The sequence below is a fragment of the Coenobita brevimanus genome, chromosome 94, assembly GCF_032717465.1.
Source record: "Coenobita brevimanus isolate Jiangsu-jjx chromosome 94, ASM3271746v2, whole genome shotgun sequence".
In the NCBI taxonomy this organism is placed as follows: Eukaryota; Metazoa; Arthropoda; class Malacostraca; order Decapoda; family Coenobitidae; genus Coenobita; species Coenobita brevimanus.
The window spans coordinates 2,641,838-2,658,889 of record NC_137047.1 but is presented as its reverse complement, the minus strand read 5'-3'; the positions used below and the strand labels follow the sequence as shown (position 1 = coordinate 2,658,889).

General features: G+C 45.0%; 1 protein-coding gene across 1 annotated transcript in view; it reads left to right on the top strand.

Annotated features, from left to right (window-relative positions):
- The first annotated feature begins 2,520 nt into the window (after nucleotides 1-2,520).
- The window catches only part of LOC145412976 (uncharacterized), a 79,192-nt gene continuing 64,660 nt past the window's right edge, over nucleotides 2,521-17,052 (top strand). Inside the window, exons 1-3 of the mRNA XM_080282798.1 lie at nucleotides 2,521-2,766; nucleotides 9,571-9,756; nucleotides 12,967-13,159. Coding sequence (XP_080138924.1) covers nucleotides 2,521-2,766; nucleotides 9,571-9,756; nucleotides 12,967-13,159 — 625 coding nt within the window. The remainder of the gene's footprint in view (nucleotides 2,767-9,570; nucleotides 9,757-12,966; nucleotides 13,160-17,052) is intronic.

Sequence of the window (17,052 nt, the reverse complement as noted above, 5' to 3'; positions counted from 1 at the left end):
TTACTCAGCTTAGGAAACAGGTCTGATAATAATCCTCTTCGTGAAGACTATTATCGTACATTTTCCTTCCCTCAAGCTGAATAAAATCGTCCGGCAAGGGATGGAACAAAAATATGTAACAAAAGAGCACCACAGAGAATAATTTGCCTTTGACAGTGTTTATGATAGTAATTTTATTTTTATTATTACTGAACATTTTCTGTGATAAATACGATTCTTGATTTTATTTATAGTACTTTTTTCTCAACTGTCTCGTCCTCGTCCTCGTCCTCTTGGTGACCTGTGTAAACCAGCCAGTGAAGTAAGTGTCTCGTCCTCCCCCCTCCCCCTCTCCTCCCCAGTCACCTATGCTCCCCACTCCCCGACGCTTGAGGAAATTGGGGTCAAGTTTTAAAGCCACTCTCACTCCTCTCTCTCTTTCTCACTTTGCTACCGTGGAGAACTCTGGGGATTTTATTTTTCGTTCTCTCTCTCTCTCTCTCTCTCTCTCTCTCTGGCACTGTCTGTACTCTGCCCACTCTAACTTGGCACAAAATTAACATCTCCCCATCTTGATTTGTGGCGTACAAGTTCATCACAGTAAAATGAAACTAATTACAAAGATGTCCCTTAGAAACGATGCTGGGACGTAGTATTGTCTTTTTCTGCTATTGAGTTCCAAAAAAATGCGCCGAGAAATTATCAAAATCCCCGCCAACTTAAAATGAATAGACTATAGGAAGCATTAACACCGTCAGCCAGAGGATGTCATTTTTATTCTATTCTTTCCCTTCTCCAGACGATTTTATTCAGCTCAGGACAGACTTATTTAAACTGGAAGGGTTGCGTCTGGCCTTCATTAATCCCTTTACCACTGTAGATTCTTTGTAACTTAAATATACAGCACTTGCCTGGTGGTAGCTGACGTAAGAGAATAATTATGGCATTGTAGCGGAGGACTTTTTAACAATATCCCCCTCCTCCCTCATCTTTTCCGTCTGCCTGGCTTCCCGTTCTAACCATCTTTCCCCTCCTCGTCTTTCTCCTCTACCCATCTATCCCCCGGCTCATATTCCCCTTCTCCCACAGTAACTTCCCACCCCCTCTCCACCTCCTTGCTCCCTCCTGTATACACACAATTACAGGAGGGGAGAAAAAGTCTTCCATCCTATCCTCATTAACCCTTTACCTCTTCTTCCAATTTGTTTATCACACTTTACCCACTTCACTCCCATGACGTCCTCCATATCTCACCTTTTGCTGTTTTCAGGTGCGTTTATTAATATTAGGTGAAGCTTTTCGAATGTAAGGGGGGTTACATAGATTCTTAATTAACCCCTTCGCTGCTACAGGTCCGTCCATAATTGTATAAAATTGGTGGTAGCAAGAATACGGCGGAAAATACTTCTTCAACTGAAATGTAAAAACATTTGCTTTTCCTTCGTTCCTTCCCTGTTTCCTTCCATCCATTCATCCCTTCCTTCCTTCCTTCCCTCTTTCCTTCCATACATCCATCCATCCCTTCCTTCCTTCCTTCCTTCCTTCCTTCCTTCCTTCCTTTCCCTTGCCTTCCATTCCTCCTTCCTGTTTAACTCGTTACGGCAGAAAATGAAGAAGCAACTGCTACAGACGTGATCCTGCTTCAGTAACACCCCTTATGTCCTTTCCTCCCACCTTCTTTACTTCCACGGTTATATCCTCCCCCCCCCCTCTTCTTCTTCCTCCAGTACCAACTTCCTTACTTCTAGATCCTTCCGTCCCTCCCCTCGCTTCTTTCTCCCCCATAACCTCACTTTCCTCCCACCCTTCCCTTTCCCCCCCTCCTCTCTTTCCCTCCTTCCCTGTTCTTTTTTCACATCTTACCTCCCATTTTTCCTCTCTCCATCCCGTCCTCCTTTCCTTCCAATTACATCATAAGACGGCGAAGAAGAAGATAAGAACGGAAAAAAAAAATAGGGACCTACAGACGTGATCCTTCCATAGTAATACATCTAGTTTTCTTTCCTCACTACTTTCCCTTCCATGGTCATTTTTTTCCCCCCTACCCATCAACCATTCCTCTCTTCCCTCCTCTCCTTCCCTCTTCCCGACTTCCCCCTCATCAGCCCTCTTTACTTTTTTCCCTTCCTCCCTCCCTCTCACTACAGCAGGAGGCGACGACGAAGAAGCATCAGCATCAGAAGAAGAAGAAGCTGGTCGAGACGTGATCCTCCCGCAGCGGCCGCCGACCAATCACCCGGCCCCCCGGTTATGGCCACTCTATTGCCTCTCCCGCTCACATATGAATTTCACAGGGACGGACATTTTCCTCTTATCGTCCCCCCCCTAATGTGAAAATTATACGGGAAAGTAAGCTAACACGGGCCACCGGACTGGGACAATGGTTTCTTGGCGGGGTGGCGTCGTTTTCTTTCGGGCTTGTTTCCACCTCCTTCGGCCGCGTCTCCTCCAGGTTGTTCGCCTCTTGTACCCCCCACACACATGACCCTCCCGCAAAAGCCAGTGCGTTGAACGAAAGCCAGAGGGCAGGGCTTTTTCAGGATGGTGTCTTCTTCCTTCTGGCTTGTTTCCAGCTCCTTCGGCCGCGTCTCCTTCGGGTTGTTTCCCTCGTGTTCCCCTCACAGGCACTCTCGCACGAAAACCCACGGCTGTGAGCGAAACCCAGAGGTCGAGGCTTTTATGATGTGGGAGTTCATAAGTCTTACTCGGAGGTGGACGCGAGCGGGACCAGTGTTGAACATAAGGGACAAGTCTCCTTCCCTGGATGTTGACACCAGGCACAAAATGGTCAGGCGCTGATCAACACTTTCTCTTTTTTATCTCTCGCTAGTTTCAGCATTTTTTTCTCGCGCCATTTTTACCTACCCACCCTTCCTCTTCTCCATCTCTCTTTCGTTTCTTTTTCGTGTCTTTATTTAGCCTCCCTTCACTATCTTTCGCTCTTTTTTTTTTTTTCGTCTCCCCCTCTTCCATTCTTCCTTTCATTCGCGCTGCAGTTGTGCTTTGCATGTTTCCGAGTAACTTTTTTTTTTTCTGTTCCTTATTACATCCCCAGGCTTTTTTTTTTTCTTACCCAACCACCCAGCCCCTCTCCCTCTCTTTCCACACATTTTTCCCCAACCTCCATTTCTCTCTCTCTCTCTCTCTCTCTCTCTCTCTCTCTCTCTCTCTCTCTCTCTCTCTCATATCTTGTCTAGTCTTTAGCTGGACTCTGTGAACTGAAGTGAGGCTGGCTGTTAATATTCCTCCTCCCCCCGCTGAAACACAGGTACGATGCTCAGGTGTGTGATGTATCTTTTTAACAGCTGCGAGGGATAATTTTTTTGTGTGCATTAATTTCTCCTTATGAGTCCTCTTTTTAGCACGTCCAGGAGTAGGGAATTAAATACTTTACAATGTTCTTTCCTTTGAACTGTGGCAGAGATTTGGATACTTTATAATTTTGCTCTTTTGTTTTACTTTCACTTTCCGATAGGCGACTTGTGTGCTCTAGGATGTTTTTTTCTTGTCCTTTCTCCGTATTTATTCGCTGTTTTATTCATTTCTATCCTCAGACGTTGTGAGAAGCTTTTTGTTATTGCCTTTTACTGAATATCATCGCCCGAATTATTTAATTTCATTTTCTGACTGACGACCATGTTAATGTTTGTTGGTTTCGTGTCATCGTTTTACCAACTCTGTTCATTTCTTTACTTTCTTGCATTATAACGATTTTCGACAGATTAGATATATTTCGTACTGTGATCCTGTTCATATGCTTTCATGCTATGGTTGATGACGTGTATTTCTTTATAGATTTTTCCTTGACTTCATCCCTCCTGGTCTCTTAAATATTTTTCCCTATATGTGTGGATGAAGTAAGGGGAATAGGGATTTACTGTATATATTACCGCCAGTCCTTCCTGTATTTTTGTGTTGGTTAGCGACTTGGGTTTGTAGTTATTATTTTTTTTTTTTCGACTTTAATTTTTTGATGTTCTTCGTGCTTGAAATGTCTGTCAGTCTGTATCTGTATTTTATGACTGTCTGTCTGTTTTATCTGTCTATATCTGTCTCTTTCTGTCTATCTGTCTACAGCTGTGTTTCCTTATCTGTTTTTCTGTATCTACATCTGTATCTGTCTATCTATCTGTCTGTCTGTCATTGTCTCTCATTCTATCTGTCTGTCAGTCTTTACATCTTCTTTCTGTTTTACTCTGACTGGCGACTTGTTTTTATGGTCAGCTTTTCTTTCCCCTTTTATGCGTCTCTTGTTTTATTCATTGCTGTCTGTCCCTCGTGTTTATGGTGATTTGTGAGAGACCTTTTGTTTTTGTTTTTATGTACCCCCTTCAGTTTTTCTTTCCTCTTGTAGTTGATGGTGTGTTTCTGTGATCAGCTATTTTTTTTTTCTTTCCTCCTTTTCTTTTTATTAGTCGCCTCGTATCCTCCTTATTCATTCATGTTAGTCCTTTTCCTTTTTCTTTCACATTATGCCAGACGATTTTTTTCGTTCAATCAGCTGTTGTTTTTTTAATGTTGTGTCATACACTCCTGAGTTATGGCAAATTCCTAATGACATTTTATTTTACTTTCTTGACTCTTATTCAGTGGTTGATGACATGGCTTGGTGGCTTCTTTTTTTCATTTTATTTTCCTTCCTGTCCTCTCATGTTTGAATCATTGGTTGCTGCTACATGAATTACTGATGGACTGCCAGTGAGGGAATTTTTGGTTTTGGTTGTGTGATGCTGTTTTGTTTTCTTAGTTCTTGGTCTCATCTCCTTTACGTTTTATTTATCTTTATGTTATTTATTTATTAGGGAAGAGCAGTGTGGTGATGATGATGATGATGATGATGATGATGATGATAGTGGTGGTGGTGGTGGTCTATTTCGGGGTGACTTTCATTCTTCCTTATTATATATCCTGTTTTTTTTGTACGATTTCATTTATTCCCAACACTGTCTTCAGTTTTTTTTTTTTTTTATGTATATATGATGTGATCGTTTCCCGGGCTTTCATCTTCGTATATTTATGACCAATTTATGAATATTTTTCCATAAACTCCCACGTTCTGGCATAACCTAGTGTATGTTTCATGTGTTCTTTCCCCTTCTTTCTTTTCCGCACTTCCTCTTCCCTTTCTCCCCTCTTCATCTCTGCTCTTCTCCCCACTTTCGCCTCTCCCTCTTTCAGTCTCTCGCCACTCTTCCCCATCCCTTCTTCCTTTTTCGCTCTCCTTTTTCTTCTCTCCCCTCTTCCCCCTCCTCTCCCCCGTTTTCTCTCTCCCTCTTCCACTCCCCTTTCTTCATTTCCCCACTCCTACCTCTTCCCCAGTCGCCCATCTTCCCCACTTCCCCTTCCTTCCCACTCCCTCTCCTTCCTTCCTCCCTCACTTTCGTACTTTCTATCCACTGCCTTACTTCCCACCCTTTCTCAGTACCCCCTTCTTCCCCACTCCATCTTCTCCACACACCCCTCTTCCCCACTCCCCCACTCCCCACTCCTCGAGGCCAGGCCATCACTAATCATGGACGCAAGGGATGGGGATGAGGATGAGGTGAGGGATGGTGAGTGAAAGGGTGAAGAGAAACGGGAGGGGGTGAGAGGTGAGTGAAAGTAAGGGTGAACAGAGTAAAGGGGCAAGTGAAGAGAGAGAGAGAGAGAGAGGATGAAGTGGGGGGAAGCGAGGGGGTGAGGGAGGCCTTATTGTGTGGGCTCTGGTAGATACAAGGTAGTGGATGAAAGGATAGCAGCTCGACAGGATCAGAGAGAGAGAGAGAGAGTTAATACCTCACTGAGTACAATAACCCTCTCTCTATGATGACGTCTTTTTATACTCTTTGCTTAAACAAGAGGATTTCCACCAGCTTAAGAAGGACCTCTGGCAGTGAAGGTCTTATGCTCCCTTACCTGTATAAAGTGCCAGACGGGAGAGGACGAGCAAGTAGTCTAACAAAGATCAAATCAGTGTATTGCTGCCTGTGTTCCATTTGTCTGGTTTACTTTCTTTGTCTTTACCTGCATTTTCGTTTCATTAGGCCTACTTACCTGTTTTACTAGTGTCTGCAATGAGTTCCTTTACCTGTCAGAAACTCTCTCTCTCTCTCTCTCTCTCTCTCTCTCTCTCTCTCTCTCACTCACTCACTTTGCTTATTTTACCTCATCTTCATTCCTTCCCATCTTTGCCAGCCACTCTCTCCCTGCATCCCTTCTCATCCAATTTTTCTGCCTCCGTCTCTCTCTTCCCCCCTCTCTCCCCCGAACTGCTCTTTCTCCCTCTCTCCTAGCCTCCACTCTTCCTCCCCTCTCTCCCTGCCTCCCCTCTCTCCCTGCCTGCCTCCCCAACAATACAGCACCTCTCTCTTGCAGGACTCATGAATCACCTCCGCCCCTAACACGACCCACGCCCCTCTCACAGCTTCGGACAAAAGGGGAGGGGGAGGCCACAAAATGAGAGGGGGGAGGGAGAGAGAAGGGGGAGAGGGAGGGGTAAGGAGATAGAGAGAGAGAGAGAGAGAGAGAGAGAGAGAACTGGAGGCGAAGGAAGGAAAGCAGACAGTACCACTCCTGTTGGTCCTTTCGAGGTTGTTTGTTATAGTGTAGGCTATAGCTACCGTAACAAGTCTGTAGGTGAAAGACAAAGATAACCAAATATAAAGACTCTCTCACCCACCGGTCCCTTCAGCTGAAATTGGCAAAAAAAAAGAAAAAAGTGAGAAGGAGAGGAAGAATGGAGGGAGAGAACATGAGGGTAAGAAAGGGGGAGGAGGGGAGAGATGGGGAGAACAAGGGTAGGGCTGGAGGGAGAGTTAAGGGAACAAGAGGGCAGGTCACGAAGCCTGTGTCTGCTACATCCTTCTTTTCACACACCGACGCCATGATCCTCACACCATCCTCACCTCGCTCTGCCTCACAACATTAACATATCTATACGCCAGGGTACAAGAGTTGGTTGATATAGCTGCCATTTTGTGATATTCTACTCTAGGGTTTCGTCATGTATGCCAGTAATATCCCATTGAATCATATCATGTATATTACCAGGTGATTCTTTGCTACTTTCAAACGATTTCACTCATCTTGCCTTTCTTAATGAAGAGGTTAATGAGAACTGTTGTGTAATTCTTCTGCATCGAAATATCTCTCCGAAACGTGTTAAAATCATTGACTGGTAGCAAGAATAAAGCGTAACTGACGTCCTCTGGTTGAAAAGGTTAATGATTAGTGCATCTACTGTATATATGACCTCCTCACCGTGATAGAAAGAGAGGTTGACATGCCGCCATTTATAGTGTGGAAATTTGACATGGGTGATACATCCACCAGTCTTACAAAATGTATTATGGGTTTTATCACATTCCCCAGCTTTACTGATTTATGTAGAGGCTAATATATCCACTTGAAATAATCCCCTGTCAAGTTGAGGGACTACCACATCACTCAGGTCTTTTAGTTGTAGTCGAGGCAAAGGTTAATGCTCCCACCTTGAGGCTAAATCTGCACCCACGGTTTTTACAGGTATATTGACACTGAAATTAATATAGTCATCAATTTTACTTCATTATATTTAGATCGAGGTTGATAAACTTACCGCGTAACTTATAAGATTTATTTACCAAGATGGAACCCAAAAAAACTGTTCCACCCACCTCAGCAACAGTAGCAACCTTACTTGTGTGTGTGTGTGTGAGATCCCTGCACACACACACACACACACACACACACACACACACACACACACACACACACACACACACACACACACACACACACACACACACACACACACACACACACACACACACACACACACACACACACACACACACACACACACACACACACACACACACACACACACACACACACACACACACACACACACACACACACACACACACACACACACACACACACACACACACACACACACACACACACACACACACACACACACACACACACACACACACACACACACACACACACACACACACACACACACACACACACACACACACACACACACACACACACACACACACACACACACACACACACACACACACACACACACACACACACACACACACACACACGAACCAGAGTGCAGAGTAAGAGGAAGATCAAACCCAAAATATATAAAAACAAGGGTGCTGCGTGAGATCCCAGACGCCCCACGGAAAAGTATGAGGTTAACGAGGGGCTGGGGCATGTTGACAGGGCAGGACACGCCGCCACCAGGACCCAGGCACCAGGACACGGCACCAGGACACACCACATAGGCCCCCCTGTGGTGTCGACTCCTTGGGTTGCCGGTTTATCAGTGGTGGGATTGTGAGAAGTATATTATATTATTCTTGGTGGTGGGGGGGTGGATGGAGGGTGAGGGTGGCTGAGGGAGGGAGGGGTCAGGAGGAGGGGGGATAGAGAGTTCAGAGGAATACAATGGAAGGCAAACAGCAACAGACTTAATGGTCCTTTCGAGGCTATTTGTAACAATGAAGACTATGTTACTGATAATTCTGTGAGCTGCAATAAGAACAGTAAACCACGATCCCTCCCTCACTCTCTCCCTGCCACTAAACCCTCCAGCCGAAGCACTGAAAAGGACGAAGGAGGAATTACACATGCCATTATCCACTGTAAGAACTGGGATGTTTAAGTATCTTTTTTTCGGGCAATGAGAAGGGTGATTTACGCGAAGTATATTTTATTATCTCCTATTAATAATTTAGTAGTAATAGCAGGAGTTGCACTAGCATTTTATACAGAGCGGAAGCAAAGAGTAAAACTATTCCCTCTACAGAAGTAAGCCACAGAGTCCGTCCAACTGAAGGATTGAAGATCGTAAGCAGGGGGAAAGACGTATAAAGGTATCGAGTTCTGTATATCAGTGAAAAACTGTATATACTGACTTCACCACGCAGAGAATACGAGGGGGCGTTTATTCTCAATTTACCATTCTAGGGATACCCACTGAATGCAGGGAGAAAAAAATCTAGAGATGTGTACGATGACTTGTGTGAGTATCTGCATAGACTTTTGAGTTATGTACCTGTGACTCGAGTTTACTGCTTAAAATGATGATTGCATAGTTAGTTTCCAAGCTTGTGGCCACACTTCATTCTTATGGTTGTACTGTACCACCCAGGTTCGATTATAGCAGTCACCTGTTATGTATATTTCACAACCACATCACTGCTCTATCGCCACAGTCAGAATATCATCCACTCCCATACCACTGCAATAGCCACAATACAAATACACGCCGGTATCACACCATTAATACACCAGTACAGCATTACACCAGAAAGCTACCATATAACCAAGGCACAGCACCACCCCACCACAATTATTCCACACTTCAACACCATACTACACACCATCATGCCACACCACAGCACCGTGACAGTACTACACAATCCCTTACTACGAAACAATACCATGTCACCACAGACACTACTATACACGCCACCATTACAAGAAATCCGCATAAAAACACTGCGCTCCGATATCTAACACCACCGCCTATCACATCACATTACATCACGCTACGGTACACCAAAGCACCCAGTCCACACCCCCATAACATTACGACACCAGCCCATCACACTAGAGTGTCATAACACCATCATGACCATTCCACATGCACCACACCACGACAGCACTACACCACGTCACCGTCTCACCACCTCGAGATCATCACACCACACACGACACACCACAACACCAGCACACCACCTCGAGACCCCGGGTTCGCCAGTAATTGAAGTTTTGTGGAAGTATTTGGTCAGTCTCAGACACCCCTGTTGACTCAGACTCTCCCCTCCCTCCCCCCTTTTCCCTCTCCTCCTCCTCCTCACTTCTCTCATCTACCCTGTTCCAACCCTCTTTCTCTCATCTGTCTTCTTCTATTTCTTCCTCTTCCTCTTGCTACTTCTCTCATGCACTGTACCTTCTTCCTATGTTCTTTTTCGTCTCTCATCTACACTCATCCTTTTCCCTCCCATTTCCTTTCCTTTTTATAATCTACCTTCTTCCCTCCCTTCCTCCTTCCCTCCCGCTCATCCAACCTCTTTTGTCCCTCTCTCTCTTTCTCTCTCTCTCTCCTTTACCCTCTTTTTTTTCCTTTCTCATCTACCCTCTTTCTTTCTCTCGTCATCCCTCTTTATTCTTCCTTGTTCCTGCCCATTCTGTACTCCTTTTCTCATCACCCACTTCTTCCCCATTCATATACATTCTTCTGTTTGTCCCTTCCTTTTCTTTTCTCCCTTCTAATTTCCACTCTTTTCTCTGCATGTCTTCTTCCTCCCTTATATTATTGTCTCCTCCTCCTCACCCACCTCTCTTTATTTCTTCCTTTTTTTCCTCTTCTGTTCTGTTCTTTTCTCTGTATACTTCTCTGTTTCTCTCTCTTTCCAGTTTCATTCCTTCACTTTTCGCTTTTCCAATTCTTCCACTTTCGTCCACACTCGTATTCCTCATCTTTCATCATTCATTATTTTCCTTCATTCTTTCCTCTTTTTTTTCATCTTATATAGCCCTCTTATTCGTTTCCTTCATTTCATTTTCCTCCCTTCTCATATTGTGTTCTTTATTTCTTTCCCTTCGTTCTCTTCCTCTCCATTATCTCTTCCACCTCTCATTCTTGCCTCTCTTCATTATCTTTCTCCCTCTTTATCTTCTTATCCTACATTTAGCTTTTCTTTCCTTCTCTCATCCCTCCCCCTGTTTCATCTTCTCACCTTTCCTCTCCCTTTTTTTCTTACCTCCTTTGTCTTTCCTTCCTTTTCTTCTCTCTTATGTTTCTAAGTTTTCCTCGTCTCTCTCTCTCTCTCTCTCTCTCTCTCTCTCTCTCCCTCTGTGTGTGTGTGTGTGTGTGTGTGTGTGTGTGTGTGTGTGTGTGTGTGTGTGTGTGTGTGGGAGTAAGATGGAGTAGTGTGGTGTATTTACTCAGAGGGCCGACTTCACTCTCAGCCCAACACCCCAGATTACCCCACCCCCTCCCTGGCTTACTGACCACGCCTTACACTCCCCTCTACTCCCTTTTTCTTGTCCTTTTCCTTCTCTTCTACTCCCTTTATTCTACTCCTCTTCTACTCCCTTTTTCTTTATTCTACTTCTTCTCTTCTCCCTTTTCTTCACCCTTTTTCTTAATTCTTTTCTACTCCCTTTTTTTCTCTCTCATTTCTTTTATTTTTTTCGCGTCTTCTACTCTCTTTTTTCTTTATGTTTTTTTCTTGCTCCGAGTTTGTCTTTTACTACACCAGTTTTTCTCACATTGTTTCGTTTGGTTTCTCTCTTTCTCTTCGCTTCCAGACACACTAACCATTATTTTCCTCCTCCCTGCATCGCCCTTTGCTTTCTTCATCTACTTCACTCCCCTTTTTAATTATTAGTTATCTTAGTTTATATCTCTTCTCCCTTTTTTCTCCCTTTTCTGGCGTACTAACCATGTCTTCCCTACTCCCTTCTTCTGCCCTTTCTTTCTCTTTTCACTTCTGGTTTGCCCTTTACCATATAAGAGCTCTCCTTGCATCGCTTATCTCTCTCTCTCTCTCTCTCTCTCTCTCTCTCTCTCTCTCTTCCTTGCTTTCTTCTATTCTTCTTTGATATTCGCCTTTCATCGGTTTTTACGGTTCACTTATTAGACTATTTATCCTCCTCCTCCTCCTCCTCCTCCTCCTCTTGTCATTCCATCTTTTTCCCTCCTCTTTCTCTCGTTCCTTCCTCCGTTTTTATTGTTCCCTCTGCCTCTTATCTCGCTAATCACACTCTCCTCATTCTTTATTGTCCCATTACCTATAATTGCCCCCTCTTCTGATTACCTTTGGCTTCGCGGTTCGTCTCTAATTGCTCTACGAACTACCCCTCGGCTTTGTTAATGGCCTTCTGTCTAGTTGTGATTTGTGGCAGCGTCAGGACATTGCCGTTTCATAATTTTCATCATTTTTCGAGAGACGTGACAGCAGGAAATATTATATGGATCATGTACATATTTCATCTCTTGGGAACAAAAAAGATAATACGTCTAGCGATGTGTATAGGTTTTTAAGTGGCTGCTGTGAAGGGGCCTCTCTATATCGGTGTGATTAAGGAAAGGACGGTGACTGGGAGTAGTATATTTCGAAGGCTGGCATATCATCATTTCATGTATTCACCCGTGTCTTTACGTTTGTTGCAATATTGGGTCAAAGGAGAGTTTGTTATATTTTGAGGTGTACCGGGATCCGAATGCAGGAATAAGTAATAAATTTTACATTGGTCAGCGGAGGTATGCCTTCTGTGTGACTGTGGAACGAGGGCAAACTAAGACAGTTAAATTATATACCTCCGCCAGCGACGTTGGACGGAGGTTGGTACTGTATTTAAGTAATAGGTTGTATTGCGCGCTCTGAGTGCATTCTAGTATAGTTATGTGCGAAATATCTGTAGAGTTTATTGTGATTTTATTTCATTTAGATTATGATGCATGTATTTCTGGTGTGTGTGTGTGTGTGTGTGTGTTTGAGAAATTTTGATGAATGAGAGAGGGAGAGCCAAGAATGTGGCTGCCGTACCAGCTTCTAGAAGGACGACTCAGAGCCACACCAGAAACAGGTACCGTATTCCCGTCGCCACACGAAGCTTTCTAACACCTTCCTTGGCGATTTAGTTTGGAAGTTATAAATACACAAAAGTAAAAATTTTAATACTCTTCCTTAGCAATTTATGTTTCTTCTTATGCCTCAAATTTCCTCCATACCATGTTCATATCTTTCTGATGCGGGCTTGATTGAGACGAAAATCTTACACGTACCGTGTTGGCCTATGTAGAAATAAATGAGTGATTGAAGGGTGTTAGTAAGCTTTATAAACCCACGAAAATGCGGACCATAGAGGTGCAATTGGATCTGCCCACACCATCGCATCACCAGTCAATCTCCCCACACCATCATATCACAGTTCACTCTCCCCTTACCATGACCAGTTAGTCTCCCCACACCATTACATAACCAGCCAGGCACCCCATACCATTACATCAGTCACCCCATGCCACCACACCAGTCAGTCTCTCCACACCATGACATCACCAAGAAAGTTTCCCCACACCACCACGTCACCAGTCTGCAACCTCTTATCACCACGTCACCAGTCTGTCACCCCCCGCTGTCACATCACCAGTCAGTCACACCAGGCTGTCACATCACAAGTCAGTCACCCCACGCTGTCACATCACCAGTCAGTCTCCCCACACCACGATATCACCCAGTTATTACCCCACACCATCACATCATCCAATTTCCCCACACCACCACATCACCAGTCCGTCTCTCCTGCCGCCCCGCACCATCACACATCATCACCCAGGCAGCCAGTCAGTCTGCCATCCAAAACCAACAAATGGCCGCTACAATGTGAACACGATCAATCATCCTTACGCGGGAGGAGTGTCGCTCGCTCATTATCGCACGTTCAACCAAATGACATGTGCTAATCCAGTCCATGTCAGCCACCGGGTTTGCCTGCGTTCCGAACCGTTTCCACAATCCTTCGGCTGGAGTATAGGCGACTGAATCACGTATAGCTTGGGATTCGATCTTATAACCGTACCTGGATACCGTAAGGATGTTGAGATAAGGTATTGGATTCTTGCAGCTCTGGGCGTTGGATCCCACGTTTGTGACTTTTATCTAGTGGTCTGAGAATCCTGGAGAATCAGATAACGTAAGACTTCCACGACGTGACCAATCCCAGGGAGAGAGGGTAAGCATCGGGCGGACAATATGGCGGCGGTGATTACAGCGCCATCTCCCCTCATAATCTCAAGGTAAACAGAGGGAGAGCGCGGGAAAGTGTAGGGTGGCGGCGGCGGGCGAGGGCTGAGTTGGGTCGGGTTCTGCCTGTCGCAAATGGGGCCTCGTGTGTGAAATCCAACCCGGGGATGTTGGACTTAATGACACTACTCTGATGCATGTAATTGTGTCATGTAGTACCTCTAATCCACAAATAACTAATAAATGTACGTATATTCCGGTGTCTGTCATTTCATTTCTCAAGTCTAGATGCACAAATTATATTATTAATGTACTGAGACATCAATACTGATACAGGTAATTGTTTCTTTGAACTTTGATCCATAAATATATCATCCGCAGACGTACTTATTGTTCTGTGTATGTTACCATTTGGGTGGCCGAGTTTCTCTCAACCGAATAAAAACCTTAAATGTGACATTTTCTGAAAATGTCGAGGGTAAATAGTATTAGAATCGAAACTGAGCCAGGTTTATCATCATCATCTTCCATTTCCCATTCTCTTAAAAAGAAGAAATGGAAAGTATTTGTAATCTGTAGTCTAATGTAGCCTATTGTTACCATTGATAGTATTGTACAGTCTCGTCAGTATCCGCTCCACAGTATGGAATCTGTGCCAAAACATGAAGAAGTTTTGCCAACCCAATCAGTAATAATCAAGCAATTTGGAGTCTTGCTTGCTGTGTTCGAAACCCCAGATATGTAAAGGGATTATTGATTTCAATTACGATCACGATCTAAAGTTCTCCAACACTTCCATATCGACTGTGGCGTTGGAAGGTGGCGTACGAACTATAACAAAATGATCTACACAGCAAAAGACTATGAGAAAAAAGTACCGTATACTGTCTGACGGGCGAGGAGGAATGAGAAATATGGAAGGCTGGACACAGTGATGGTAAGGGACTTTCAGCGAACTTTTACTCTTGATAGTACAGCAGCTAAGTATGCTCATGGACGGGGAAGAGAGGGCAGCAAAGAAGCAAGTTATACAAACAATCAGACAGGAAGAAGGTCGCCCCCTTGTCCACTACACTGCTTCTCTCTACGAAAAAAGCAAGCGGATGAATGCCGAGTTAATTTGTGACTTGTTATGGCAGTTTTAACACGGAAAACAAAACAAGTGCTGGGGGGGTGGGGAGGCAGAGAGTAGGAACAGGGGGGAGTAGAGGCGAAAAAGAGGGGGTAAGGGGTAGGAAGGAGGTTAGAGAGTAGGGAGGTGGGAAGGGGTAGAAGGGGGAAGGGGAAGGTGGATCAGGGTAGGAGCTAGGGGGTAAGGGAGGGAGAGGGGAAGGTAAAAATAACTACTTTCAATATATCTGCGTGAGCTTGAGTTTATACGCTGTCCTCCTACTTCCATTGGGCCCCATAATCATAACAAAATCAGCGAGTGGACGTTGTAGCTCGTTCGGGACAACAGTTAACCCGGCTCATTGCCCTCGCCCAGTTGCTGTGACGACCGCGGTAGTTAAGGCCCGGCGACATAAAGCAACACTCACGGTTCGGGGAGTCGCGGGGGATGCATAGTTGTAGTGGGCGATTGCGGAGCGACATGTAGCGGTAGTTAATGGGGGACGTTTATAGCGTGGCAATGGGGCCGGTGATGGCACTGGGCGCGGCTGTTACGGTGTCCGATGGAATGGGGGGGTGATTACCGACCGGTGTATAGTCGTGTCCACCGGTGCTGCTTCCACGGCCGCCCCGCTCGTGTTGCTTTCGTCGTTCGTGTCTTTTTTTCCTTCTCTTTTTTTGAGCGTTTGTGCCTAGTTGTGCACTCCTGGCGCCTGTTTACTCCCTGGCGCAAAGTTTCTCGTATATTTTAACTGGGTCTGCTTCTCTGTGACACTGCTATAATTGGTTGTGTATATTTCTGAGGCGATGGTTGCTTTCCCTCTTGCTGTTAAGGTATATTTTTTCGTTTACTCATCGTGTGCAGTATATCTTTGCTACTTGGAGCTTCCGTATACTTTCCGTTGCATCATTTATTTACTCTGCCCTGTAAAGTCTCCTCTGTTATTGTGTACCGAGTTTTTATTTTGTTTTTTCCCCATCCTGCCTCTTCACCGGTTTCCTCTTTCCATCACCAACACACATGCTTGTTAATTAGACAATCTCTAATCAACTTGTGACTTTTTTAAATTCTTCCATTCTTTTTCAGCCTTTCCTCTTCCCTACCACTTATCATACGAACTCTCCCACTCCCCTCCTACTCCCCGACCATCAAACAGTACAGTCTATAGATTACCTTTCATATTACTGAGCCCCATCTTTCTCGTCATTATCTCTCCCTTCGTTCCTCGACATCCTTTACACTCTCTCTCTCTCTCTCTCTCTCTCTCTCTCTCTCTCTCTCTCTCTCTCTCTCCATTCTTTTCTGCATCTTAGCTTCTCTTATCTCCTACTTCACATCCTGCCCTCTCTCATTCCTCCGATCCATCTCTATCCTCCCTTTCATCCCCCACTCACTGAGCATATTTTCATCTCTCATCCCCACTCCACATCCTTTTCTCACTCGTTTCTTCAATCCGTCTACTTCCTTCCCCATCTCATCCCCCACTTCCTTAGCATCCTATTCTTTCTCGTCCCGCTCTCCTTCAGCATCCTTCCTTCTCATCCCACTTTCCCTCAAATCCTACCCATTCTCCTTCCACACTCCCTCAGCATCCTACCCTCTCTCATCCCACACTCCCTTAGCATCATTCCCTCTCGCATCCGACACTGCCTCACCATCCTTCCCTCTCTCATCCCACATTCCCTCAGCATCCTACCCTTTCTCATCCCACACACTCTCAGCATCCTTCCCTCTCGCATTCCACACTCCCTCAGCATCCTTCCCTCTATCATCCCACTTTCTCTCGGCATCCCACCCTCTCTCCTTCCACACTCCCTCAGCATCCTTCCCCTCTCATCCCCCACTTCCCCAGCATCCTTCCCCTTCCCTCATCCCCACTCCCTCAGCATCCTTCCTCTCTTATCCCACACTCCCTCATAATCATTTCGTATTTACCTTCACTTCCTCAGCATTCTTTATCATCCCCCACTTCGTCGGTATGCCCTACCTTTTAGGATTCCTCTGTCCACCTTCACTGTCTCGGGTATTTATTCCCCCTTAGCCTCCTTGCCTCTCTCTCCATCACCACCTCTCGAACCCCCTCAGCCATCCCCCTTTCACATATCAATCTCTAACACGCTGGTTCCCTCAGTATCCATCTCTCTCCGTCTTTAATTCATTCACTTATCTTTTCAAAATGTCGTTTTACTTTCTCTCATTTCCCATGTCGTCATCCCT